This window comes from Neltuma alba, unplaced genomic scaffold (genome assembly GCF_004799145.2).
Source record: "Neltuma alba isolate B1F8T4 unplaced genomic scaffold, ASM479914v2 tig00011656_pilon, whole genome shotgun sequence".
Lineage (NCBI taxonomy): Eukaryota > Viridiplantae > Streptophyta > Magnoliopsida > Fabales > Fabaceae > Neltuma > Neltuma alba.
In genome coordinates, this window is record NW_021636302.1 from 224,422 (window position 1) to 251,729 (window position 27,308).

At 30.5% G+C, this 27,308-nt stretch overlaps 1 protein-coding gene across 1 annotated transcript; it reads left to right on the forward strand.

Moving 5' to 3' along the window:
* Nucleotides 1-19,608: 19,608 nt before the first annotated feature.
* Nucleotides 19,609-20,293, forward strand: LOC114716413 (abscisic stress-ripening protein 2-like). The gene is made up of 2 exons (XM_028901420.1): nt 19,609-19,820; nt 19,934-20,293. Exons 1-2 carry the CDS (start codon nt 19,665-19,667, stop codon nt 20,117-20,119), a joined length of 342 nt encoding a protein of 113 aa, XP_028757253.1. The 5' UTR covers nt 19,609-19,664; the 3' UTR covers nt 20,120-20,293.
* The last annotated feature ends 7,015 nt before the right edge of the window (nt 20,294-27,308 follow it).

The window sequence follows — 27,308 nt, forward strand, 5'->3', positions numbered from 1 at the left end:
CAGACAGTACACACGCACATGTTCCGCAATGTTGTTAGTTTTTTTTTTTTTTAAAGAAAAAAACAGTAGATAAGGGAAGGAAGAATCAAACATACAAGAATTATCCTGATTTTGGGCAAATCAAACCTTCCAATTAAAATGACATCATCAATGTGTTCTTGTTTGGTAATTGATTCTGCAATTGAGATCAAACAGTCCATTGGAAGTTGGTTGGCTATTTATTTATGATCAACACAACCTCCAATCCTAAAAATAAAAATTAGATAACTAATTTATATAAATTAAATAAATTAGTTAAGTTGAGTAATACTTCCTGTATTTAATATAAGAGTTAGTTGGATAATCAATTTGATCTTAAATGTAATATCTTAATCCACTTTGTCTATAATATTTATTCATTTTGCCCTCAAGTAATCCTTATGATGATTGAGTTTTTATCAATTGGTAGTTCATATGATTAATAAGGGTATTTTAGGAAGTACAATATATATTTATTACAAATAACTAGCTTAACTAATTTCCTTAATATTCACAAATTAGTTATCTAACTCTTATATTAAGGGCTAAAAGTAGTGTTAAAAATGCATGTTAGTTTTCTTATAGTCATTTGCATGACTTGGAAACTACTCCTCCAGTCCTATTTATAAGATAGAGAGAAAATTATTTTTTAATCTTATTTATAAGTCACTTTCTTAAATTTTTAGCATGAATATACTATTTAATCTTTCATTTATTATAGTGTAGATAGTTATTTCTTTTAAAAGATTTATATACCAAATAGGGGTAAAGTTGAAAAGTTATTATATTTTAATGAAGAGTTAAAGCATTTTAAGGGTTTTTTTTTTGTCCGTGTGAAATATAATAGAAGTGTCTTATAAATAGGACCAAATGAGTACTTCTTAATCAAAACCTCCTTAATAGATATAATCAATAAGTAAATACAAATTTGAGAAACAAAATGAATTGAATTTTTATAATTGGGACCAAAACTAACCCACCTCACTCTAAAAAACAGGAAATTAGTAATGTAATTTCTGTTCCTAATTGACGATGGATTAAAAATGTAAAAAAAATTTTATTAATCTATTGGCAATCCATTGCTAATTAGCAATCGAATTCATAATTCTATTGACAATTTCATCATTAATTAAATTTTGTCGACAATCAAAATTTCGTCACTAAATCACATTGCCAATTTTAAAGGTAACCGGGGGTTAGAAGTTGGCTGCGGAAAACATGATCCCAAACATGAGATTTGGACCTGAAGTAGCTTTGCTGACGGCTAGAAAGTGGGCTTGGGTCACTGAAACATGATACCAAACATAGTCATAAACAGCTACATTAAGTAGCCGTCTTTCTTACCCCAAAAAAAAAGGTGGATGTACGTCGCATCCTAAAAATTTTTACCTGGCTATAAGAGATTAAAAATTAGGATGAGGATCAATGTAGGAACTAGATAGGAAGACGAAACAACTTTTGATGTAAAACCCTGATAAAGTCCGAGCTGATTATCGGTCTAGAAAGAGTAAAACAAGAAAATTTGAGAAAAATTCTAGAAAATTTCCAAAACATAATAAAAGTATTAATTAAAAGTTTTGAAAAATTGGTTGAGGCCTGAAAGATGGAATTACGGTGAAAATAAATTGTTATGGAATTTCCCGTAAACAGAGATTTTTCAGAAAAATATTAAAAAATAAAAAATAATAATTATTTCAAGTAATTGGAGGCCTCAATAAATTTAGAAGAAATATGGATAATTCATATAAATATTTATTAGAATTTATAAAATTATTTTTAGGCCTTGAAAGTTCAGGAATTAATTTTAAGGAATTTATTTTCCCTTAAATTTACCGATAGAGACATAATCGGAGAAAATTCAAAATAAATATCTAGATGTGGAAAAAAATTATAAAAATTTTCAGATCATTTTATCATATTAAAAGGTGAATTATCATGGAAAGAAATGAATTTTTAGGGGTCTGAAAAAATTATGAAATGTTATTAGTGAATAGTAACCGATAAAGTTTAAAATTGGTTTAAGATAGTGATTTGGTTTGTGGGTCATCTTTTTGGACCAGCCCAAACCTTTTGTGGGACCCACATTGAGCCTAATAAGGACCCAATTTGGTACATATTCCAAGTCCCTCTATTTTTATTGAAATAAATGTGAAATTAAGGGATATTTGTGTGGAAAAATCTAGAGAAAAATCACATGGTGAGATATGAAGGTTTGAGGCACTTGATAGCTGCCAACTCACCCCATTTTTCTGCCATTTGGTCATCCAAAATCAGGGGGGGAGGCAGCTTAATGTTTTTCTATAAATACCCCCTTAGAAAATACAAATAAATGTTGGAAAAATTGGAAAAATAAGGGGAGACTCTGTCATTATAGCTCCAGCCCTGTTTCTTCAAAATTCTTGAGTGTTTAGGTAAGGAATCATCCAACTTACACTAAGAAAACATTAAGGTATGTCTAAGCATCATTATCCTTAAATTTTACATTGATTGGATTAGGATTTTGGCTTTGTGATGCTTAGGAAAGGATAGAAACCTTAATAATCAAGTGGAATAAGGAAGATTAAGTGGTGTATGGATGGATTTTTGGATGAAATCAAAGTTAGGGTTTAAGGGTAGGAATTTTGGTCAGTACTATTTATGTAGGAGCTGATTGTTTTGGCTTGATTTGATGATTTCAATGGCTTTAAAACATGTTTTTGTGTAGGGATATGTGATTGGAAAGTGTTTAAAATCGTAATTTTTGGAAATATATAACCCCCTATTTGTCCAGTCACTGTTCATGGGGGAAGAGTTTGAATTTTAAAAATCTGATTGCATCATTGAATTCCTAATGAAAAATTTTGTAGGATTAAGCAATGAGGTTATTGATTCTAAAGGAGGAATCATATGATTAAAAATCAAAGAAAAAGGGGGAATTATTGAGTTAAAGTTTAAGAGTTGTATTTAAGTGATGTAGGAATTAATGTGGCCCATGTTTATGTTTGGTTTAATAGGCATTGTGAGGAGGAACCAAGAGGAAGCTTTGTTCTTGGAGTAAGCAATTGGACAAGTATTAAAAATGTAGCTTTGAATTATAATTTGATTGTTAATCTTGCTTGTTTAATGTGATTTGTTGTTTGCTTGGATAGAGGAACTTGTGTTGTGGCATGAATTGGTTAAATAACATTAGTTTATGCTTTGGCCAAATGCATTGAATTATGCCATTATGGAAGTGTTGATGTTCCTCTGTTAGCATGGCATTAAGCATGATTCTATGTGATTGATTATGCCTTGAGGTATGATAACATGTCACATGATAACTTGCTTGATTTGCATAATAATTGTAATTCAAATGCTATTGAGATTTCATAGAAATCTCATTCCTCCTATGTTAAATTATGTCTCAAATAGGGAATAATTCATCCGATGGCAAGGGCAAGGAAATGGTGTTGGGATAGAAGAGCTTTGTGAATGTCATATTGTTTGGAATATTATGTGATGTATTATCCAACTTTATGCCAAGTTTGTAATGGATTATAGATAGTAATATGATGTAAATTATGTTTGTATGACATACTCAAAGGCTAAAATTCTGAATGGTGCAATGTTAAAAGAGTCCTTGTTTATTACAATATTGTAAATGGATTCTTTGAGGATACAAAAATTATGTTCGGCTTCTAATACATGACACTTGTTAGTATCAAAACGTTGGCTATAAACATGATATATGAAAATTAATCCCTAAAGACCATTTTAAAATAGATTATTTCAATTTACATGCACTAAAGTTCAGACTATAAAGCATTTCAATTGTAAATTTCAAAATGCTGATTAAAAACATGTTATAAAACATGTCATGTAAATGAATTCTTTCATTATCACCTAAAATAGATTAATTATAACAAAAAGCATATTCCATTCTTTTTCACTGCTCTTTCACTCCCTTTTGCAATTTGATTGTTAGAGTTTTTCTTCTCCTTATATATATCCAGCTGGCTATTAGGTTACTTTTAATATTATCCATAGAAAAACATTAATTTTTCTACTGCCTTAAGTATATTTCTTTGTTAGAATATGGCCTAATCCATCCTTAGTGGATTAAATCCAAACCCATTCAAGCTGGGGTCAGAATGCAAATAAAAGAAAACTTAGATCGTTAACCATAATATTCACCATGTCATTTGAATTTGCTTGGTGGGAACCGTCAATATAAGTGGGATAAGAGTGGAAAGTATAAAGAAAAAACTATATGCATGCTGGCATAATATACATAGTAAGGAAATACTATCTCCCATCCTATTTATAAGACATCGTTTATAGACTACAAACAAAATTTTATAATTAAGATCGGAGGTAGTATACTCTCTATCCAGTCTAAGTGGTGTTTGGCAAACTTGCAAAAATCACTTTTGGAGTCCCCAGGGCCGGCCCTTCAGGGCTGGCGGGCTTAAAAGGGCCGACCCTCCAGGGCTGAAATTTTAAAAATACCCCAATTTGCTAAGCCCGGCCCTTAAGCTACAGGGCCAGGGCCGGCCCGCGGGCTTTTGGCCCGTTTAAGAAAAAAATACTATTTTTTATATTTATCATATTTTTTATAAAAATATAAAAATAAACCAATGAAATTATTAATAAAAGACATAAATATAATAAAATATTATTATATATAAATATTCATCAATCTCTAAGAACATCTAAAACATTCATTAACAAAATAATAACATTTAAAAGTTTTATCTATAATGCAATTGTGTAATAAATAAACATTATCATTAATCTTTTGAAACTTCATCATCACTATAATTAATTATTTTTCTTCATAAGTATGCTTTTCTTTCGTAACAAAAATATCAAGTTTTTCTTCTTTATAAGAATTTTATTTTTACATTTTGCAATATAACTATTATTTTACTTTAATGTGAGAAACATTGTTGTTAAAACTCATGAATTTCTAATTTAAATTATAGAATCACAAGTTATATAAGTATAAAAATATTCTATTATCAAATATATATATATAGTTTAAAAATATCGATGCATATAATATAAATCAAATCATTATTAAAGTCCAAATTAACCCATTTTTAAAAATTTAATTGGATAAATTATTGTCTAAAACTAAATTTAATTTTACAATGATAATAATAACTAAATATTTGAAATATTATTAACAATGTAAAAAATTAATAACATTAATATTATATAAAAAAATTTAAAAAATAAAAAAAATTATAAAAGGGCTTAAAAGGGCCGGCCCGCGGCCCTCCAGGGCCGGCCCTTTTAAGCCCTCGGCCCTCCAGGGCTTATTTCTCATTTTAAAATAAAAATATCAAGCCCGGCCCTCATAATTTCAGGGCCTAAAAGGGCCGGCCCGACGGGCTCGGCCCGTTTTCCCGGCTCTAAGTCCAAGCCATGGTTTGGCTCCAAAACTATGGTTTGACCCACCTAAACCATGGTTTCATAAAAATTCAAAAAATGTTGCTTCTAAAAATGTGGTCCTTTTTTTCACATTGTAATACTACCTCTGAGCCTTAATATAAGAGCTAGTTAACTAATTTGAGTAGATTAAAAAAATTAGTTAAATTAATTATTTGTAATAAACAGGTGTTGTCTTCCCTAAAATACTCTTTCTAATCATATGTATTAGCTAGAAGTACCATTTGATGAAATATTCAACCCTTGCTACTATAAGGACTATTTTCACTACTACAAAAAATGCTAACTGTAGCGCTTATGATTTCATTTTTGTAGCATTTTCGAAATGCTATATTAACATATGCTATGGAAGAATGTGGGTATAAGTTGTAGCGTTTTGGAAATGCTATAATAGGCAAACCTCCTGTAACGTTTTCTCAGGAAAGCGCTACAGGAGGTCCCCTTCCTGTAGCACTTTCTCAAGGAAGCACTAATTCCTATAGCGCTTCCTTGAGAAAGCGCTACAGGAGATAGCAAATCTTCTATAGCACTTTCTTAAAAAAATGCTACAAAAGTGTTTTTCGTTAAAAAAAATTAATTAGCATTCAATGTTTCCAAAACCACATTTATATTACATAGAAATTTCTCAACTGCCAGCAAAATTCAGAGATCAAATATAGACAATAAAATTCTTAGAACAATATAGCTAATTAAATTAACAAACTTTTATTACCACTATATATATTGACAACAGTTGTAAACAAAATGAATCTAATTCTAATTCTACAACTTAAAGCCAAATCATAAAAGAGAAGCAGCTACCCACTTTATATAAGGAATTGTTCAAACACATATCTACACCACTCTTCAGTGACTTCATTTACTTGGTTGTCAGTGTAGTTTGTGCAACGTGCATCTTCATAATACTACTCAATAGTTTACATAGCCAATTAAAACAATTAAAGTTAATAAACAATATAAAGTGAAAATAAAACTACTTACATTCTCAGGAATAAAAATTTGATCATGAATAATAATATCCTTTATGAATCTCATAATATAATAACCACAATCATTATTATTGGGTTGGTAAGGGCACTACAACAATATCGTCAAGTAGTTAAATTACTCCTCCGGTCCTAATTATAAGGCCCAATTGACTTATTTGAGGAAATTAAGGAAGTAAGTTAAGTTGGTTATTTATAATAAATAAGTATTGTCATTCCTAAAATATCCTTGCTAATTAAGTATATTGGCTAAAACTATCATTATTAGAAGGATTATCTTGGAAAAAAATACATAAATATAAGAGACAAAATGGATTGGGTCTTATAATTAGGACCAAATAAAAAGTCAAATTGGGTCTTATAATAAGGACCGGAGGAGTAATTTATGAATGCAAATAATTTATTTTCAAAACTTAAGAATTAAAATAAATACCTTAATTTTCTTCCACACGTAGCTTTTTAAGGTGTCAGCAGCTTTAGAATAACTCAATCTAGTAGAACTTTGATAGTCAATCAACGCACTAATAAAATGAAGTTGAGATTAAATTGGTTATTCAGTCATACAAATATACACATGTACACAAGTATGGGCATACACTTACCTATTGAACAACCATATCATATCAGGACAGTCTCTTGGTTGACCATGCTCTAAAGGATCCAAATAATAAATAAAGGGACCCAAAGGTGCCCCTAGATTGATCACAGTCAATATCCAATGTTGCCTAAAATTTTTTAAAAATTGTTTAATTAAATCAAAAATAGCAAAATGATTAACAAATATCATAACTCATAAGAGTATAGCCAATTACTTACCCTACATTGAACAGCGCTAGAAACAACATATTACGAGTTGCTTTTGCTGAGAAATACTCTTTATCAAACATCCTTCCTTTAACCCCTTAGAATATGCGCCTAGAAGCATTATGGTTCAAGCGATTCCCAAAACAAGCCCGTAAATTGAACTTGGGATTCATTCTCAGGTTACTGTTTACTGGGTATTTTTCAGATTACAGGTCCAACTTTGGGAGGGCATAACTCTTAGCAAACACATCCCTTTTAAGTGATCTACCACTTTTTTTAAAGCTTAGGATGTGTCATTTAATCATGTCAAATTTCCTGCCTTAACTCATTCATTTAATAAGTCAAACTAGAGCTGGAAACTGACTGTTGCAAGACCTACGTTTTATCCATTAAACAATTCTTACTTTAATTCTCCCTTCATTCGAACATGTAACAACTAGTCTTATGAATTCCCATACATTATGCAAACATCAATCTTTACACAAAGTGTATTCTGAGGCAATGGTGAATTGTGCAGAATTCCATTACCATTGTTGTAGACAACACCCACAGCAACTACATGCTTAAAAGATTGATCCAAATACAACTTGCAATTTGAATTTCCCTAAAAAGAAAAACAAAGTCAATAAAGAAGAAATTATGAATAAATTAAAAATTAAATAGAGAAAAACCTTAAGAAAATTTACCAGAGGAAGAGGGATTTTAGGAACTGAAGTACAACTGTCCTTACGCTTGGGCTATCACATGTGCGAATACTTGGTCCCACCCCATGTTGTATGTAACTCTGCAACTGGTCTATTAATTCCATATTTTTCTATTGCAATACACAAGTCTGTTCAAAAAATTGTTCCTGCATTGGTTGCTTGAAAGAATTCATTTCCTCTTTCAGTTGTGAAATCTCATTTTTGGTGCAATGCTTACGGGGTCCAAAATAAGATGTCAGTGTCACTCCAAAAGCAACACCCCAAACACGACCAGGAACTTTAGGGATATTTAATGCTCTATTAAGCAAATCATCACGTCCAATACATTGAGCTTCATCTGGTGATTCTTGTGTGATTGATTCCTAGTACAAAAAAGAATGATAAAATTATTTCTTATATATAAAATAGAATCATTTAAATAAAAACTACTTAATGGAACATATAATACTCACACAATACTCTGCAACCCTTCTAATTTCGTCATGAACAATTTTACCTTTCTTGTTAGTGCAACCAACTAGTCACAACACATGCCGTGATAATTGTGTAACATCTAAGTTTGATTCCTTTATCTACATATTAAAATTATTTGAAGTTAAAAATTATTCTAACAAATGTTATATATATGAAGCAATTTTAGTACATATACCAGTTTTTGCTCCATTTGTTCATATGCTATTCGTCCTTATCTATCACTTGGGACCGATTTTTGTCACTTAATTCCTATTTAGATGAAAATTATTAATATTAACATATGTTAATTACATATAAATTACAGTTGGAAAGTCTATTATTATCTGAAATTGCTTAGTTGTATGTGACTCCAAAAAGATATCCCATTGTTCTTGATTAATGATACCATCATATAAACTCAATGGTGTTGGGATGATATTCTCATCATCATCTCTCATGTAGTATTTGACTAGATCAACACGAAACTTTCTTAGAAGAGTGCCAGCTTTCATTAGCACATACCTTTCTCGAGTCTCATCAATAACAAAACAGGACTGTAAGAAAAAACCATATTTAACTGGTTGAAGTGTGATCTTATGAGAAAAATAATAAGAAAAGTACAATGAACTAATTTTTCTTAGCAGAATTTGGAATGAAAAACACTTGTTCTGTTTGAGAAGCTAAAATGAAAGGATCATCTTTATATCCAACTTTGGAAAGGTCCACCTGAATAAATCCTAACTCATTTATCCATAATCTATTGTTGTTATTAATCCACTTGCATCTGAAAAAGGATCCTGAACATCGAGTAATCTAACTCCTATATGTGTTCAATGACACCAAAATATGACATTTGTGCATAGACAGGATTTATCTCTTTAGCACTGGATATATGCCATGACCCAGCAATAAGTGTTACACTGCTATTTTGCATTGTGCTATGTTCATCCTGGTTTGTGTATAGAATGTGTACCCGTTGATTGCATAACCAATGTAAGATAATACATGAAAACTCAGTCTTTTTGATAACCATATCAATTTTTCAGAAACTGAATTAGGATTCTTGTCCAACTCATCAGTGATGCGTCTTTTCAAACAATTAGCAAAATGTTGATTGTGTTCTTTTGTTATCAAATTTTCATTTCTATCACCAAACATATCTCAAAGAATATTCTTGTGTTCTTCAACAAATGGTTCAACCTCGTCAATGTTATGCAACATATATAAGTGAGTTTGCTCCTATTCAATCACTGATATGCTTATCGCATGACTCTCACTTGTTCATTTCCCTGATCTCTACCCATAATGACGAGACTTTGAGACCCCTACAGGTTCAATATTGAAAAGATAATCAGCACATAAGTCACTTGCTTCCTCAACCATATATCGTTCTGCAATACAACCCTTTTGGTGGATATCTATTTTTGACATACCTTTTTAAAACTTTCATAAAATACTCAATTGGATACATCTATCTCAAATAAGCTGGGCCACACATTTGAACATCTTTGACCAAGTGCATGGCTAGATGAACCATAATGTCAAAAGATAAAGGTAGAAAACACATTTCAAGTTCACACAAAGTACAAATAATTTTCCTTTGTAAGTCTCGCAACTTCATTGAATCAACTACTTTACTGCAAATCAATTTGAAGAACATGCAGAGTTTAGTGATAGCGTTTCGCACTTTTTTGGGTAAAATAGACTGTATACCAACTAATAAGAAATTCTATATGAGCACATGACAATCATGAAACTTAAGGTTTTTTAACTTTAACTCTTTCACATATACAAGGTTCTTTACATTTAAGGAATAGCCTTCTGGAACTTTAATTCCATATAGAAACTCACAAAAGGCTTTTTTTTCCCTTCCTTGAAAGCATGTAAGCTGCAGGAGGTAAATAAGTACGGCATCCACTCTCAACCGATACTAACTCTTCTCTTATTCCCAAAGTAACCAAATCCAACCTCACATTGACACTATCCTTACTTTTTTCTTGCATATTGAGCAATGTGCCAATTAAACTGTCACAAATATTTTTTTTCTATATGCATCACATCAAGAAAATGTTTCACATGCAAAAACTTCCAATATGGAAGTTCAAAGAAAATTGACTTTTTCTTCCAACCAGTTGTGGCAACATGTTTTGCAAAATACTTGCCAAAATTGCTATCCATGTCTTTCATCTTCTCAGAAACTTGCTCACCGGTCAACATCTTTGGTGGACTACCTTCTTCTGAGTCCCCATTGAAAGCCTTTTTCCACTTCCTCCAATAATATTTTGAAGGTAAGAGTCTACGATGTCCCATATAGACATTTTTCTTACAATGATCTAATCGGATTGAATGAGTATTATCTACACATATAGGACATGCATAATATCCTTTGATACTGTATCCGAATAGATTACCATAAGCGAGAAAATCATTAATTGTGCCAAATAGCATGGCTATTAAATTAAAACTTTCGTCCCTATACCCATCATACACATTCACCCCAGTCTCCCACATCAACTTTAGGTCATCAATCAAATGAACCAAGTATACATCTATATCATTTCCTGGCTGTCTCGACCCAGAAATTAACATGGACAGCATCATAAACTTACGTTTCATGATTAAGCTTGGTGGAAGGTTATATATCATCAATATCATAGGTCATGTGCTACGTGTACTACTTTAAATACCGTGAGGATTAATTCTATCAGTCGCCAATGCAAGTTGCAGGTTCCTTTCTTCTTCCCCGAAGTTAAGGTACTTATAATCAATTTTTTTTCTATTGTGGAGAATCTGCAGGGTGCCTAAGCTTCTTGTCTTCAATCCTCTCATTTGCATGCCATGTCAACTGCTTAGCAATTTTTGCATTACTGTATATGCACCTAAATCTTGGAATAATGGGAAAATACCAAGGGACCTTCAAAGGATTTTTGCCTTTCTTCCCATATCGTAATGCATTGCATGTAGGGCACTTCTCCAACAATGCATACTAATTTCAAAATAAAATGCAGTCATTAGGACATGAGTGAATCTCTTCATAACTCATCCTAGTAGAGCAAAGAATTTGCTTAGCCTCATATGTTTTGGTAGGAAGTTCATTTTTCTTTGGAAGCATGTCTTGCAAAAGTGTAAGCAATGCAATAAAACTCAAATCACTGCACCCATGATGCCCTTTCAAGTTATACAATTTTAATGCCGCTAGCAATCTTGTGTATTTTGTGCATCTAGCATACAATGGTTTTTCTACATCATTTTTCAACCTCTCAAATAAATTAGGATAATCATAAAGATCCTCTTCAACTGCATTTAGCATTTCTTCAAGACCATCGTCTTCATCACATATGCTTGTGCCAAACTCATTTAAAGCACCACTTGTGCTATGAACTTGATCACTACATGTATCATAAGTCTCACCATGCCTTGTCCATCGTGTATAGGATTGATCAATTCTGTGACACGCCAAATGATCTAACAAATCACGTGGACTAATTCGCTTTCTATCGTATATAGGATTGATCAATTTCATGACACACCAATTAATCCAGCAAAACTCAATAATTTTTCACAACTATAAACAACAACAACAACAACAACCAAAAATCATATTTGCCAACATATATCAAATCTAAAATAAAAAGCATTAAAAGCTAACAGATTAAATATTTAGACCACTCTAACTTCCATATCTCATAATACCAAATCACGTACAAAACTATGTAAATAGTTGTTTAAAGAATGTTTTTCACCTTAAAAAATTTAGCAGCATAACAAGCTAAAAATTTCATAGTCCTAAAATCTCTTTTTAACAGTTAACTAAACAATTCATATAGCAAATTTTGTCAATTTTTCTCAGTCCATAACAATAGCAATCATATTTGCCAACATATGATTCCACCTAAAATAGAAAATAGAAAAATATAACTATCACATATTTCCACATGTAAGAACCTGATAACAATTAATCCTATCTCATTAATTTTCCAACATATTTCAAGTTTTTTCCAAGGAACAATTTTACAGAATTTAACCAACTAAAATAAAAAATATTAAGCAAATTCACATATTTATCACTAACAAACTTAAATTTGTAAGCTTTTTAAATTATTTAGTTGAAAAAAATACTTATAGTGTATTGTAAATTGACTTGAATTATATTAAGAATCCCGCAAAAAAATGTTAAATGAAAGTGGGGAGGGGGAAGAGGGGTAAGGGCAAAGGGAATGGGAATGGGGATGGATTGGGAAAGTGGGTATGGGAAAAAGGTGGGGACAGTACAATGAAGATTTGGGACGAGAAGGGGGTAGGGACTGTGGGTGGGAGTTGAAATGGAAAAGGGGGGTGGGGACCGTGGTAGGGATGAAAGGAGGAGGTGGCAACAAAGAAGGAAAGGGAACTAGGGAGCTTAGGGAAACATGTAGTGGTGGGGATGTATGGGGAAAGGGGTACGGCAGGTAGCTGTGGGGAAAAAAGGAGCTGAAAATGGCGTCTTGAAGCTGAAGGGCAAAGAGCTATGGGTTACTCTGAGGTGAAGCTATGGGTTTAGAAAAAGACAGAGAGTGTGAGCTGGAGCTATGAGGTATAACACAGGAGTGGAGGAGCTGTGGGTTAGAAAAAGAGAGGGAAAATGGGAAAAAAAAATGGAGGGAGCTAGAGAAAATGTTGTGTATTTAGGGAACTGCTATGGCGTTTTGTAGAGAAAATGCTATAGCAAGGACAATTTGTTTAACAAATGCATCGTGCATTTGCTATAGCATTTTGAAAACAAAACGCTACAGTAGATATTTTTAATTTTTTAAAAAAAATGAATTTAGATTTTTTTTAAAACTTAGCAAGGGAAAATGGAAAAAAAACAAGGAGGAAAATGTCATTAGCAGGGAATTTTTATAATTTAAAAGAAATGCTTTAAGATTTTTTTAAAAAAATTAAATAGGAAAAATAAAAAAAGGAGGGAAATGCTGTAATAAAAATGATACAGCAAGTGATTTATTTATTTTTTTTAAAAAAATGCTTTTAGCTTTTTTTTTAACTTATCAATGGAAAATGAAAAAAAAAATGGAGGGAAATGTGTCATTAGCAGGGGGTTTTTATAACTTTAGAAAAAAAATTGCTTTTAACTTTCTTCTTTAAATTTAAATTGGAAAAATTTTTTAAAAAAACGGGGGATGCTATAAACAAATGCTACAACAGGAGATTTTATTATTTTTTAAAAAATAATTTTAGTTTTTTTAACTTAAACTGTGAAAATGAAAAAAAGAAGGAGGGAAATATCATTAGCAGGCGGGGATTTTTATAATTTTTAAAAACAATGCATTTAGTTTTTTTTAACTTAAATAGAAAAATGATATAAAAAAAAGGACTTACTGTTTCATTTAGATTTAAAACGCTACAGAAAGTAGCCTTTTTGTGGCGTTTTTTATCGAAAACGGTACAGAAGGTTTTTCTTACTTTAAAAAAAAAATCCCTTATTTTTTCCTCTTTTTTAAAATGCTTTTAGCTTCTTCGTTTTTAAACTTCTCAATGAAAAATGAAAAAAAATGGAGAGAAATGTGTCATTAGTAGGGATTTTTATAACCTTACAAAAAAATTGCTTTTAGCTTTCTTCTTTAAATTTAAATTGTGAAAATGGAAAAAAAAAAACAAAAAAAAGAAGGGGAATGCTATAAACAAATGCTAGAGCAGGGGATTTTCTTTTTTTCTTTTAAAAAAATCATTTTACTTTTTTTTAACTTAAATTGTGGAAATGAAAAAAAAAAGAGGGAAATATCATTAGTAGGAAATTTTTATAATATTTAGAAACAATGCATTTAGCTTTTTTTAAACTAAAAAAGAAAAAAGATTTTTAAAAAAGGACTTACTGTTTCGTTTAGATTTAAAACGCTACAGAAAGTAGCCTTTTGTGGCATTTTTTATCGAAAACGCTATAGAAGGTTTTTCTTACTTTTTAAAAAAAATCCCTTATTTTTCCTTTTTCTTAAATGCTTTTAGCCTTTTTTTTTTTAACTTCTCAATGAAAAATGAAAAAAAAATAGAGAGAAATGTGTCATTAGTAGGGATTTTTATAACGTTACAAAAGCATTGCTTTTAACTTTCTTCTTTAAATTTAAATTGTGGAAATGGAAAAAAAAAACAAAAAGAAAGAAGGGGAATGCTATAAACAAATGCTATAGCAGGGGATTTTCTTAATTTTTTAAAAAAATCATTTTACTTTTTTAACTTAAATTGTGGAAATGAAAAAAAAAAGGGAGGGAAATATCATTAGTAGGGAATTTTTATAATTTTAGAAACAATGCATTTAGCTTTTTTAAAACTTAAAAAGAAAAAAGATAATAAAAAAAGTGCCTTTCTGTAGCGTTTTGTATAGAAAAAGCTACAAAAGGTTTTCCATAATTTTTTTTAAAAATCCTTTATCTTTTTTCCTTTTTTTTAAAACTCGATAGCCTTTTGTAGTGCTTTCTGTAGAAACGCTACAGTATTTTTTTTTTATAAAGAAAATAGTCTTCTGTAACGCTTTCTAAAGAAAATGCTATAGCAAATCCTGTATTTCCTGTAGCGCTTTCCGAAGAAAACACTATAGAAGATTTTTATAATTTTTTTTTAAAAGTAAATGGACTGCTGTAGCACTTTCTTGAGAGCTACAGCAAGTATCATACATGCTGTAACACTTATTTAAATAAGTGCTACAGAATATGTCTTTTTTTTTAATAAATTATTGAGTACTAGCTGTAGCATTTTCGTTTTAAATGCTACAAAACAGGCGCTACAAATCAAGTATTTTGTAGTAGTGTTTAAAAAAATAGATAAATATGATAAGCAAAATAGATTGAGATTTTATATTTAAAACAAAATTAAATATCAAAATAGTTCTTATATTAAATATCAAAAGTAGCATGTTGTTAAAAAAAACTAGTTGTGAAAAAATGTCATGGGATTTCATGTTTAAAATCTTTAAGGTAAAATAATATTTTTTTTTGTTGGCAAAAAAAATAATCATTTTTCTAAAAACATATTTAATCTTATATTTTATAAATACATATACACATATTAATTATTTATTAATTACATTTTTAATATATTATTTATTATGTTGGCAAAAAATATATTATTAACAAATTTATTACTTCAAATAAAAATATATTATAAAATCTCTATTTTATATAATTATCATATTAACTTATGTTCTTTTTAGTAATTTGTACATGTAAAAAGTTTTTCTGAGAACAACTATTCAAATACTCTTACTTTATCAGAATCATTTTTTCATAAAATTTATTCTTGGAAAATCTATTATCAAAAATAATTTTTTTTCAAAAGCTATTATCAAAATCATAGTTTGATTTTATCCAAATATCCCTTGAGTAGAAAACACTTCTTCTCATCTCAGTACTCTTTGTTGTATAACAAAACTCTGACTCCTTTCTGTGGTCAGATCACGTATGAGCTTATTTACGGTTCCTGATACACACCAAATACCCCTAAGCCAAGATTTCTAGATCTATAAGCAGATGAATTATGAATTGATTTTTATACACAAGACTTCGCGATGTTGAAAGGGCATGACAAATACACACGCCTTTTTTTAATTAGCGCGTGACGTGATTTTCTTTTTCTTTTTCTTTTTTTGTTTGCTTGTTCGTTGGCTATTTCCTCAGCTCCGAGCCTTTTATCCCTATTTTCCGCGTCTCTCCCCTCTCAGGTTGACTGATTCAAGTTTTGCTCATCAAAATATATGTGTGTATATATATATATTTCATGTGATAATATACATTCATAAAAATCGAGCTATACTTAGTTGTTCATCATTTTCTATATTTGTATTGTTGCCATATACGTACGGAGTATGTCGAAGATTAGGAAGTGATGTGATCGTCACATATGCATCCTAATTGAATTTAAAGATATGTGCAAACAGATAAATCATTTTCATATAAAAACAAACGGCATGCTTTTATTTTGGCCAAAAAGTGGCATATTTCTTAATTAAGAAGGTTTTTTGGCAATTGCAGGTGTACCATTTTGACTATTTTTATGTGGCCTTGCAAACAAATATCAATAATGTCGAATTAATCAATAAGAAATTATCAACAAAAATAAAACTATAAATAGCCTAGCCTCCCACATAAACCTCCTCATAACACCCAAAGCAGTAAACATATTACTCTTTCGGTCCTTCATATACGACTTAATTGGGGAGTTGATATTAGTCCTATATAAAAGATTTATTTTACATGTTTATTAATTTCTTTTTTTCAAATTAACGCTATTGATATTTTCTCAACAATGATCAAGTAGGATATATCAAACACTCTTCTAATGACTTTTCTCAATCCCACGTAAAAAAACAATCACTAATATCAAATACTCTTTTAATGACTTTTCTCAATCCCAATCACACTTCACCTCTCATTGTCAATGCTTTGTACCAAACAGGACCTAAGGATTTTGTACAAACTCAACCAAGGCAAATACAACAGATGAAAAAATAGTTTCTCAGAAAAATGCTTTCAACAAGAAAATGGCGAAATTTTTAAGCAGACAAATTTCCAGATTACAGTATTGATATTTCGAAAAGCACATGATTAAGCTTGCAAGGATAATGGTCTGTTCGATCTGTTCTATATTTTTCATAGTCAATCCTTCATCTTTTTATATTTGAAGCTTTTGAACTTGAACGTTGATGGGGCTCCTCCATGAATCTACAAATCATGCACAAACCTTCTTTTCTTTTCATTCTTGGTCCAACGACTATAATTTTCTCTTTGATCATTCTTCTGAATTATTCGTTGTTTCCTAATTATGAAATAAAGACAATAATCTCAATTCATCAAGATTTATTTGGTTCAAAAATATCAAATATTATTTAAAATGACTTTAATATATTTGTTATCATAAAACTAATAGCAGCTTAACTTTGAAAGTCAATGGTTAATTCAGTTCTCAACACTATATATCCATTATTTTAAATTATTTCTCACATTAAAAAAAGCCAAAGAATTAAAATAAATTTTCAATAGTGGATGTTAGACATAATGACATATAAGTATAAAATAAATACATTAAAATTAAATATAGACGAAACAAAATCACCAAAATCAATTACTGTAAGGACCAAAGGTGAGTCTTGTTCCCAAAAGCCTATAGAATTCTAGGCTCACCCGCCTATCTTGGACCCGAGAAATGGTTGAAATGGGTTAAAACCCCAAACAGAAATCCAACTCAGCATATTGCTTCCCATTCTATTTGCGAAACCAAAACAGATGGAGATTCGGCCAGAAAAAAAAAAAAAACAAAAGAGATGGAGATGGCTACTCCCTCACAACTTGATGAATCAAGTTTGATTTCCTATTAAAAAAATTATTCACATTTAATATCTAACAGTATCTCGAATAAGATTACTTCTAATAGAAAAATACATATGCCTGGCAAAAAAGAAGAAGCAAAAACTGGGGAATTGTTTGAAAATCAATCAAGTATAACTTATTAATCCATCAATCAATCAATAGCCCTTCCCTTTTTTTAATAAGAGACAATTATCCGGACTACAGTGATAAAAAATGGCAAATTAAAAGTATATATTTGATATATAGGATTTTAATTTCGTCTTTTAATTTTAAAAAAGTTTTTTTAGTTTTTTAATTTTAAAATCATCGGGCTTAAATGATGATTTTTTTTGTGTGACAATTATGATTGTTTTGAAAAATTAAATTTAATATGTTAACAGGAGTTTGAGATTCTTTTGCAGGTCAGTCATCCCCATCCGGTAATTTATCTTGGGATTTTGGTTTTTTAGGGCTCTCTAAGAGTCCTGATGTGTCAAGAGCTCAAATATGAGTCCTAGCTAGGCTCAGAGTCTCCTCTAAATACCCTTTTATGTACGCTATCTTTAACGAGTTGAATGAGGAAAACTAATCAATTTTTTTTGTCATGAGCATTGTTTATTTTTAGTGTCCTGAATTAAATATCTTGTGATGATTTGTTTCATCTTTCCAGCGGTGGTTGGAGCCATGTCTTCACCGGCTTTCTAGATCTACAAGCAGGCGAACTATACGTTGATTATTATAATAATTGCGACCTTGAAAGTTATGACAAAAATACACACACCATTTTTTTTTTTGGGTTAAGCTAGATCCAGCATCAATATCCTAAAATATTTTATCAAGTGCATTCGACATCTTTAAAGTATTTTGTTGTGCATCCACTATCTTAAAATATTTTGTATCATAATTTTGCCTTTAAAGTATTAATTTTTTCAAAAGCAATTATGCTTTTAAAGTATTATTTCATAAACAATTTTAATTTTGTCATTAATTCTCAAAAGGTCAAACGAATGTATATAAAGTACCATAAAATATTTTTTTAATATTTTTTAGGGTGTCAAACGCACATAAAAAAATATTTGGAGGTGTTGGATGAACTACAAAATACTTTAGATACTGGATGTATATAAAAAAATCATTTTAGGATGCTAAATATATTATAAAATATTTTAAGATGATAGACAAAATGTTTTAAGATGATGGGAGTATCTAACCTCCCCCCCCCCCCCAAATTAAATTAGCGTGTGCCGTGTTTTGTTTCTTAGCTCCCAGCCTCCCACGCCTATTTTCCGCGTCCCTCCTCTTCCGTTGACCGTTGTCAAAGTTTACATTGGTTAGCGGTTTTATAAGTACACGCATCAAAATATATTAATACAAAATCCATAAAAAATACGCTGTCTTAATTATTTCTCAGATTTAATGCAAAGTGAGTTAATAAATTTAATTTATTTTTATGTTTTTATAATAGTATGTTGGTGCGTATATTATTGCAATAGTATATACATTGATGGATTTTTGGAAAGAGCGATGTGATCATCATCATACCTCCTAATTAAATTTAAACACACACATATATATAGGGTGGCAAAAAGCAAACAAGATATATGAAGTAGAATATATATTATTGAATCTGCCCAAAAAAAAAAATATTATTGAAAAGGAAAATTTGAGAATTCATTTTCAAGTTAAAACATTCGGAATGCTTCTATTTTGGCTAATTAAAACGCTGCATGATTCTTCTTGAGAAGTTTCTAAGAAGCTGTATTATTTAGACTATTTTATGCTATGTTTCACATACGGTCATATTACAAACATATAATAATGACGATGACTTAATCAGTAAGAAATTATCAACAAAAATAAATCTATAAATACCTCAGCTTCCCACACAAACCCACAACACCCAAAACAGTAAACATATTGCATTATTATCATTTGAAATCCCTTCCAAATATACAGCCAAGTCATCGACCACCATGTCCGAAGGCCATCACCACCAGCACCACCGTGACCACCACCATCACAAAGAAAATCCGGCCTGCGAGATTGACTACAAGAAGGAAGAGAAGCACCACAAGCATAAGGAAAATCTCGGAAAATTAGGAGCTGTTGCTGCTGGCGCCTTCGCATTGGTATATATATAATATCATTCAACATAAATTGATATGCAATTAATCATTAGTTATTATTGATAATCATGATTGATTTGAAGAAATTGACAATATAATGAAACTGTTGGTTGCAGCACGAGAAGCGCAAGGCGAAGAAAGATCCAGAACATGCACACAGTCATAAGATAAAGGAGGAGATTGCAGCCACTGTTGCAGTTGGAGCTGGTGGATATGCACTTCACGAGCATCATAAAAAGAAAGAAGCAAAGAAGAAACACCAAGAGGCTCATGGAAAGAAGCATCACCATTTCTTTCACTGATATATATATATATATATAGCTTATGAAGAATATATATATATATTGATCTGGGGAGCTCAATTTCTTGCTGGATTTGTTCTGTACTGTACTATATATATGCTCTTCTGATTCGTACAAGGTATTACACTATTCAGTGTTCCTACACAGAGTAGTAATACCTTGCAGTATTAGGAGAGGATATGGAAGCTGAATTAGGAGAGTAGTAATACCTACACAGAGTAGTAATACCTTACACTTCTGATTAGGAGAAAGCTGAATTCATATTTGGATAAATAATTATAGTCCCTATTTTTTTATTTTATTAATTTGTTGGTGTGTGTGTATATGCTTTATATACACAGCAGGAGTTTCATGATATATGTATGATTATTTATGTGTATGACTTTATATATATATGTATGTATGTATGTATGTATGTATGAAATACAAATTTGTATCTGATCTATTCGACAATTGTTTCTGGTGTTGCTTTGGATTTGCTTCACCTTACAGACAGTACACTACACACACCCACGTGTTGCGCAATGTTGTTAGTTTAAAATAAAATAAAAAAAGGAGATAAGGGAAGAAAGAATCAAACATACAAGAATTATCCTGATTTTGGGCAAATTAAACTTTCCAATTAAAATGACATCATCAATGTGTTCTTGTTTGGCAATTGATTCTGCAATTGAGATCAAACAGTAGATTAGAAGTTAGTTGGCTATTTATTATGATCAACACTGATAACCACCTCCAATCCTAAATATAAAAATTAAATAACTAATTTGTATAGATTAAATAAATTAGTTAAGTTGGATAAGACTTCTTTTCTTTAATATAAGAGCTAGTTGGATATTTGTCTATAATATTTATCCATTTTATCCTCAAATAATCCTTGTAATGATTAAGTTTTCATCAATTGGTGGTTCCAATGCACATGATTAATAAGGGTATTTAAAAAAATATAATATATATTTATTACAAATAACTAATTTAACTAATTTCTTTAATATTCACAAGTTAGTTATGTCGCTTTTATATTAAAGACTAAAATAGTGTTAAAAATGCTTGGTAGTTTTCTTTTAGTGATTTGCATGAATTGGAAACTACTTCTGTAGTCCAATTTATAAGATAGAGATAAAAGATTTTTCTCAATCCTATTTATAAATCACTTTATTATATTGTAGATAGTTATTTCTTTTAAAAGATTTATATATTAAATAGGGGAAAGTTAAAAAGTTATTATATTTTAATAAAGATTTAAGGCATTTTTAAGTGTTTTTTTTTTTGTGAAATATGCTGAACGTGTCTTATATATAGAACCAGAGGAATACTTCTTAATCAAAACCTCCTTAATAGATATGAGTCTGTTTGGATTAACGATTAGAAAAGTAACTTATTTTCAATTTAACTTTTGAAAAAGTTAGATTTGGTAAAAGTTAAATTGTGTTTGGATTGAATTTTATAAAAGTTAGTTTGTAAAAATTAGATTATGGGTAAAAAGTTGTTTGAATTGTGATTGAATAAAACTAAGTTTAGTTTGTATAATTACCAAAATAAATATGAGTTTTATTAGATAATAAAGAAATGAATTTACATAATACAATAAATTTAAATTAGTAAGTTTAGTTTGTAAAATTACCCAAATGAGTATGAGTTTCATTAAATAATGATAAATGATTAAAAAATAATTTTACATGATACAATGAATAAGTTTCAGCGTATGAGGCTAAGTGGCTTGGCTGAAATAATGGTAGAATAATGAGGGAGGAGTGAGAGAAAAATAAAAATCTAACAATTCCAACTGTCCTAAGCATGATTTTCACTTGAATAAGTTACCTCAGATCAGCTTAATGTTAAGTGCATTTGAATCCAGATTTTTGTCCCCAAACACGATGGCTTATAAGCTTTCCTGAACAGCCTCCAACTTTCCAAACAAGCTTACCATGAAAATAAGTTACTTCTGGACCCTCAATCACTGACCCAAACAAAGCGATATAATCAATAAGTAAATATAAATTTAAAAGACAAAACGAAGTAAACTTTCATAATTGGGACCAAAACTAACCCCCTCTTACTCTAAAAAAACAGGAAATTAGAAATGGAATTTCTGTGACAAATTGGCAATGAATTAGAAACATAAAATTTTGTTATTACTCCGTTGGTAATTCATTGCTAATTAGCAATCCAGTTCATAATTCTATTGATAATTTTATCAGTAATCAAAATTTCGTCACTAATCAAAATTTCGTCACTAAATCACATTGCCAATTTTAAAGTTAATTTGGGGTTGGAAGTTGGTTGCAGAAAACATGATCCCCAACATGAGATTTGGACCTGAAGCAGCTTTCAGGCCCCAAAAAAAAAAAAAGGGACCTGAACGAGCTTAAGTGGCTTGGGTCACTCAAACGTGATACCCAAGGAACAAAAAACCGGACCGGACACTAAACCGGTCAAGATACTAGTTCAAGGGTTAATGGGTTAGATCAGGATCAGACCGGGGTCAGACCGGTAATAATTAAAATAATATAATTTAATTAAAATTAGTAAAATATTTATATTCTAATTATAAAAATAATATTTATGTATATAAAAACTTTTTTTTAATTTTTTTCCTTTTTTCTTTTCCTTTTCTCTATCTTCTCTCTCCCACGTGCCATGCCACTTTTCTCCTTCTGCCACACATCACGAAGCAATGTCTATCTCATATGACATTGAACAAGCAGAGTAGACTAGGGTAGACTTGGGTGGTAGACTGTAGCAGCATATTTTGCCTCCTTCAGCACGCATCACCAGCTCTTCCACATCTTTCTCAAATTACTTCCTGCCGTCCTCAGCGATCAGTTCTATTTCTTCCTCAAATGGAATGGACAAATGGAGAAATAGCAAAGGGTCAGTACTGTTTTTCTTCTCTACATTTTGTTCATCCATCTGATACTCTCTCTTATCTCTCTCCTTCTCGTCTTCTACGGGTATACCTCAAAGCGACACAAACAAGGATTTCTTTTCCTCAGCCTCCATTATCTCCTCTGCTTCTACTACCTGTGTCTGCAGTGTCCATGGTTTTCGGCAAACAATAAGACGTCTATTCCTTCTCTGGCGAACGGTGAGAGCAGTTTTGGGAAGGAAAAAAAAAACCGGCCAACCCAGTCCACCCAGCGGTTTTTTCGGTTTTTACCGGTTTAGTCCGGTCTATTCCGGTTCATCCCGGGTTGATTGGGGGCTGGTTTTTAGACTAAACCAGACCGGACTTCAGACCGGTTCACCGGTTTTCCGGTTGAACCGGCCGGTCCGGTCCGGTTTTTTCTTCCTTGGTGATACCAAACATAGTCATAACCAGCTACATTAAGTGAACGTACAACTCTGTCATTGTTACCAAAAAAAGGAAAATGCACAACTTGCAAGTAAAGTGCCTTAAATGAAGAAATAAATGTTGATATAAATATGCTACATAGATATTTTAAAAGGTTCATATGTAATTTTAATCTTTGGTTAAAAAAAATACTATTTTAACAATTAAGTTTATATCAAGAAGCATTAGACACTAGGCACCATAAATTTTTTTAGGGTGCAAAAATATACATAAAGTTATCAAAAAAGAGTATTTTTTACAATTTTTTTTACGTTCATTACTTATTCGTTAGTGGGGAAATTAGTTTTAAAGTACATTTTTAACAATAAAGTTTATATCAAAGGGCACTTGGCACTATAAAGTTTACTTAAATATAAAAATATACGTGAACTTTCTAAAATGAGGAAAATAACAAAATTGATCAACTCCATAAATGTCCCGTTAAGTTTATTATTTTTAGTTCTACCAAATATCACATTTTCTCTCCACTCATTCTCACTTACTTCATCTCCTTAATATAATGGAATAATTTGAGAAAATTAAAGAACTCAGACAATTACTTAATTATAGGCTTATAGCATATATTATATGATCTCTCTAAACTATTTATATGCATCCCTAGATTATATATTAGTTTATATTGACTATGATGAGAGAAAAACTGATGGACTTGAAAAGGAAAATGGATAGAGAGAAAATGTGACATTTGGTGAGATTCAAAAGAATAAAATTAAATGACGTTTTATAGGAATTGATGAGTTTTATTTTTTTTCCCTTTTTAAAAAATTTATATATATTTTTACACCCAAGTAAATTTTATAGTGTTCAGTACCCTTTGATGTAAACTTCGTTGTTAAAAATGTACCATTAACGAAGAAGTCACAGACATTAATGATGTTATTAAAAATATCTATTCTAACAACTTTGTGTATATTTTTACACCCAACAAGATTTTATGATACCCAGTGTCTCTTAATATAAACTTAATTGTTAAAATTGTACCTTAATACTATTTTAAATTACTAGACTCACCCTCCACTCTGGTAGTTAGAAGTTGAAACTATCCTCACCAAGTTTAGAAGTTGGAACTATTCTCGCCAAGTTTAACTTATGATGTATTAAACTTGTAACTTTCTATATACATTAGTTGCAAATATAGAGTCCTTGTTTATTACAATATTGTAAACGGATTCTTTGAGGATACAAAACTTATGTTCAGCTTCTAATACATGACACTTGTTAGTATCAAAAGGTTGGCTATAAACATGATACATGAAAATTGTAAATCCCTAAAGACCATTTAAAATAGATTATTTCAATTGTAAATTTCAAAATGCTAATTAAAACATGTTAAAAAACATGTCATGTAAATGGATTCTTTCATTATCATCTAAATAGATTATTTATAAGAAAAAGCATATTCCCTTTTTTTTCACTACTCTTTCACTCCCTTTTGCAATTTGATGGTTAGATTTTTTTTATTATTATTATTCTTTTTGAATATCCTAGCTGGCTTCAGGTTCCTTGCAATATTATCTATAGAAAAACTAATTTTTCTAATGCCACCGGCATATTTCTATGTTAGAACTTGGGCTAATCCATCCTTGGTGGATTAGACCCAGACCCATTTAAGTTAGGATCTGAATGCAAATGAAAACAAACTTGGGTCATTAACTATAATATTCACAACGATTCTCTTCTTCTCATCTCTGTACTCTTTGTTTTATAATAAAAGTTTAGGGGTGTGCATGTGCAAGATTAGATAGGACAAGACTCCTGCTTGATGCCTAACCTGAAAGATGAGCAAGTTGCAAAATACAGCATGCTATTTGGCCCTATCCAGTAGAAGCCCTAACTGTTTGGGTTGGGTTAATGCGAGCTGGATGGGGTGAGCTTTCCTTACCCAAATTTACAACTTGAGTTATGAAATTTAAAATAATACAATATGTAACAAGTATCCATGCTTCAAGAATTAAACAACATCCATAATTTATTAAAAACAAAACAATAAAAAATTATAATTAAAGCCTGAAAGTCTAAATGATTTGCGTCAATCTCCACAAAGTTGAGAAAAATATGAAGCATACAAAAAAAAAATACAAGCTATATTAACGTATTCAATTATATTATTAACTTATGGTTTAATATAATTAATAGAGATCTATATATTATATTTAAATCAGCATAATTAGTATCATTTCATGATATATGAAGTAACTAGAAATTTCTCCCCGTGCAATGCACGGACTAGAATATTTTATTATACTTTAAATTTTAATAAATTGTATTATCTAAGTTAGTTTAAGATTCACTTATTCCTAGATATTTTTTATTCATTCAAATGAGATTTGACTTGGAGATACGGAATTTACAGAGAACAAATGGAAATTTAAAATCAATTAATTATTTCTCCATTTAAGCCCTAATTGACATATTATTTAATTATGATACTCCACATTTAATTGAATATATTCAAATTTCAATTAACATATTATTCAAATTCAAAATTAATTATTAATTTCTTCATTTGAGCCTCCAATTAAAATTCTATTTAATAATGATACTCCTCATTTAATTCAATATACTCAAATCTAAATCAAAATATTATTCAAATCTCAATAATTAAATAAATTCAGATCCCATAATGTGTTACCCAACCTATTTTTAAACGAATTTGGGTATTACAAGTTTTCAAGAATATAGTTGATAGTTGATATCAACCTGAATGAATCAAAAGACAATCATAGTATGTAACAAGGTAATTTAGAAAAATTAAAAAGGGTGGTATATTTAAAAAAAAACTAGAACTTCAAAAGTGTAAAGTCTAATAATATAAAGGAGTAACGTTGGTTTTAGGTATTGAAATATAATAAAATAAAATATTAATATTACACTATATATATTATAATTCTGAAAAATATATTTTATAATATAAATAATTATATATATTTCGGGCAAGGTGAAATGGACAGGGATGCATGTCTTGCCAGCGGCCCAGCCCTTCCTATGATTAGCTTGGCCCAAGAATGCTCATTTTTTCTTTGAGCTACTTTTTTTGGGGCTGGGCTGGACATCTTTTTGACAGGCTCAAGTAGACAGACCGGGCTATTGGGCCTTGTGAACACCTCTAAACAAAACTCTGACTCCTTTCTATGATCAGATTACGTATAAGCTTATTTACGGTTCCTGATAAAACCCTTGATATATGTTGCCCCTGAGCCAACATTTCTAGATCTATAGGCAGGTGAGTTATGAATTGATTTTAATAAGACTTCCGAAGTTGAAAGGGCGTGACAAATACACACGCCTTTTTTTTAATGAGATGATTTTCTATTTTTTTCGTTTGCTCGTTCGTTGGCTATTTCCTCAGTTCCAAAGGCATTTATCACTATTTTCCGCGTCTCCCTCCCGCAGGCTGACTGATTCAAAGATTACTCATCAAAATATATTTATATATATTTCATACGATAATATAACATTCATAAAAATCGAGCTATACTCAGTTGTTATGCCCCAGAATTAATGCACAGAGCGAGCTTATATATAATCTAGTTCATTATTTTCTATATTTGTATTATGGCTGTACACGTACGGAATATGTTGGAGATTTATAGAGTGATGTGACCATCATATATACGCCCTTTGATCCTAATTGAATTTGAAGATATACGCAAACAGATAAATCTTTTCATATAAAAACAAACGCCATGCTTCTATTCTGGCCAAAACGCGGCATAATTCTTAATTAAGAAGTTCTTTTGCAATTGCAGGTGTACCATTTGACTATTTTATATTTCACATATGGCCTTCCAAACAAACATTATATTAATAATGTCGAATTAATCAATAAGAAAT

Bases quoted from the DNA above. Each gene is read 5' to 3' on its own strand.
- LOC114716413 (XM_028901420.1), top strand. From the start codon at position 19,665: ATGTCCGAAGGCCATCACCACCAGCACCACCGTGACCACCACCATCAC. The intron at 19,821-19,933 runs GTATATATATAA...TGTTGGTTGCAG, and splicing joins CTGCTGGCGCCTTCGCATTG to CACGAGAAGCGCAAGGCGAA.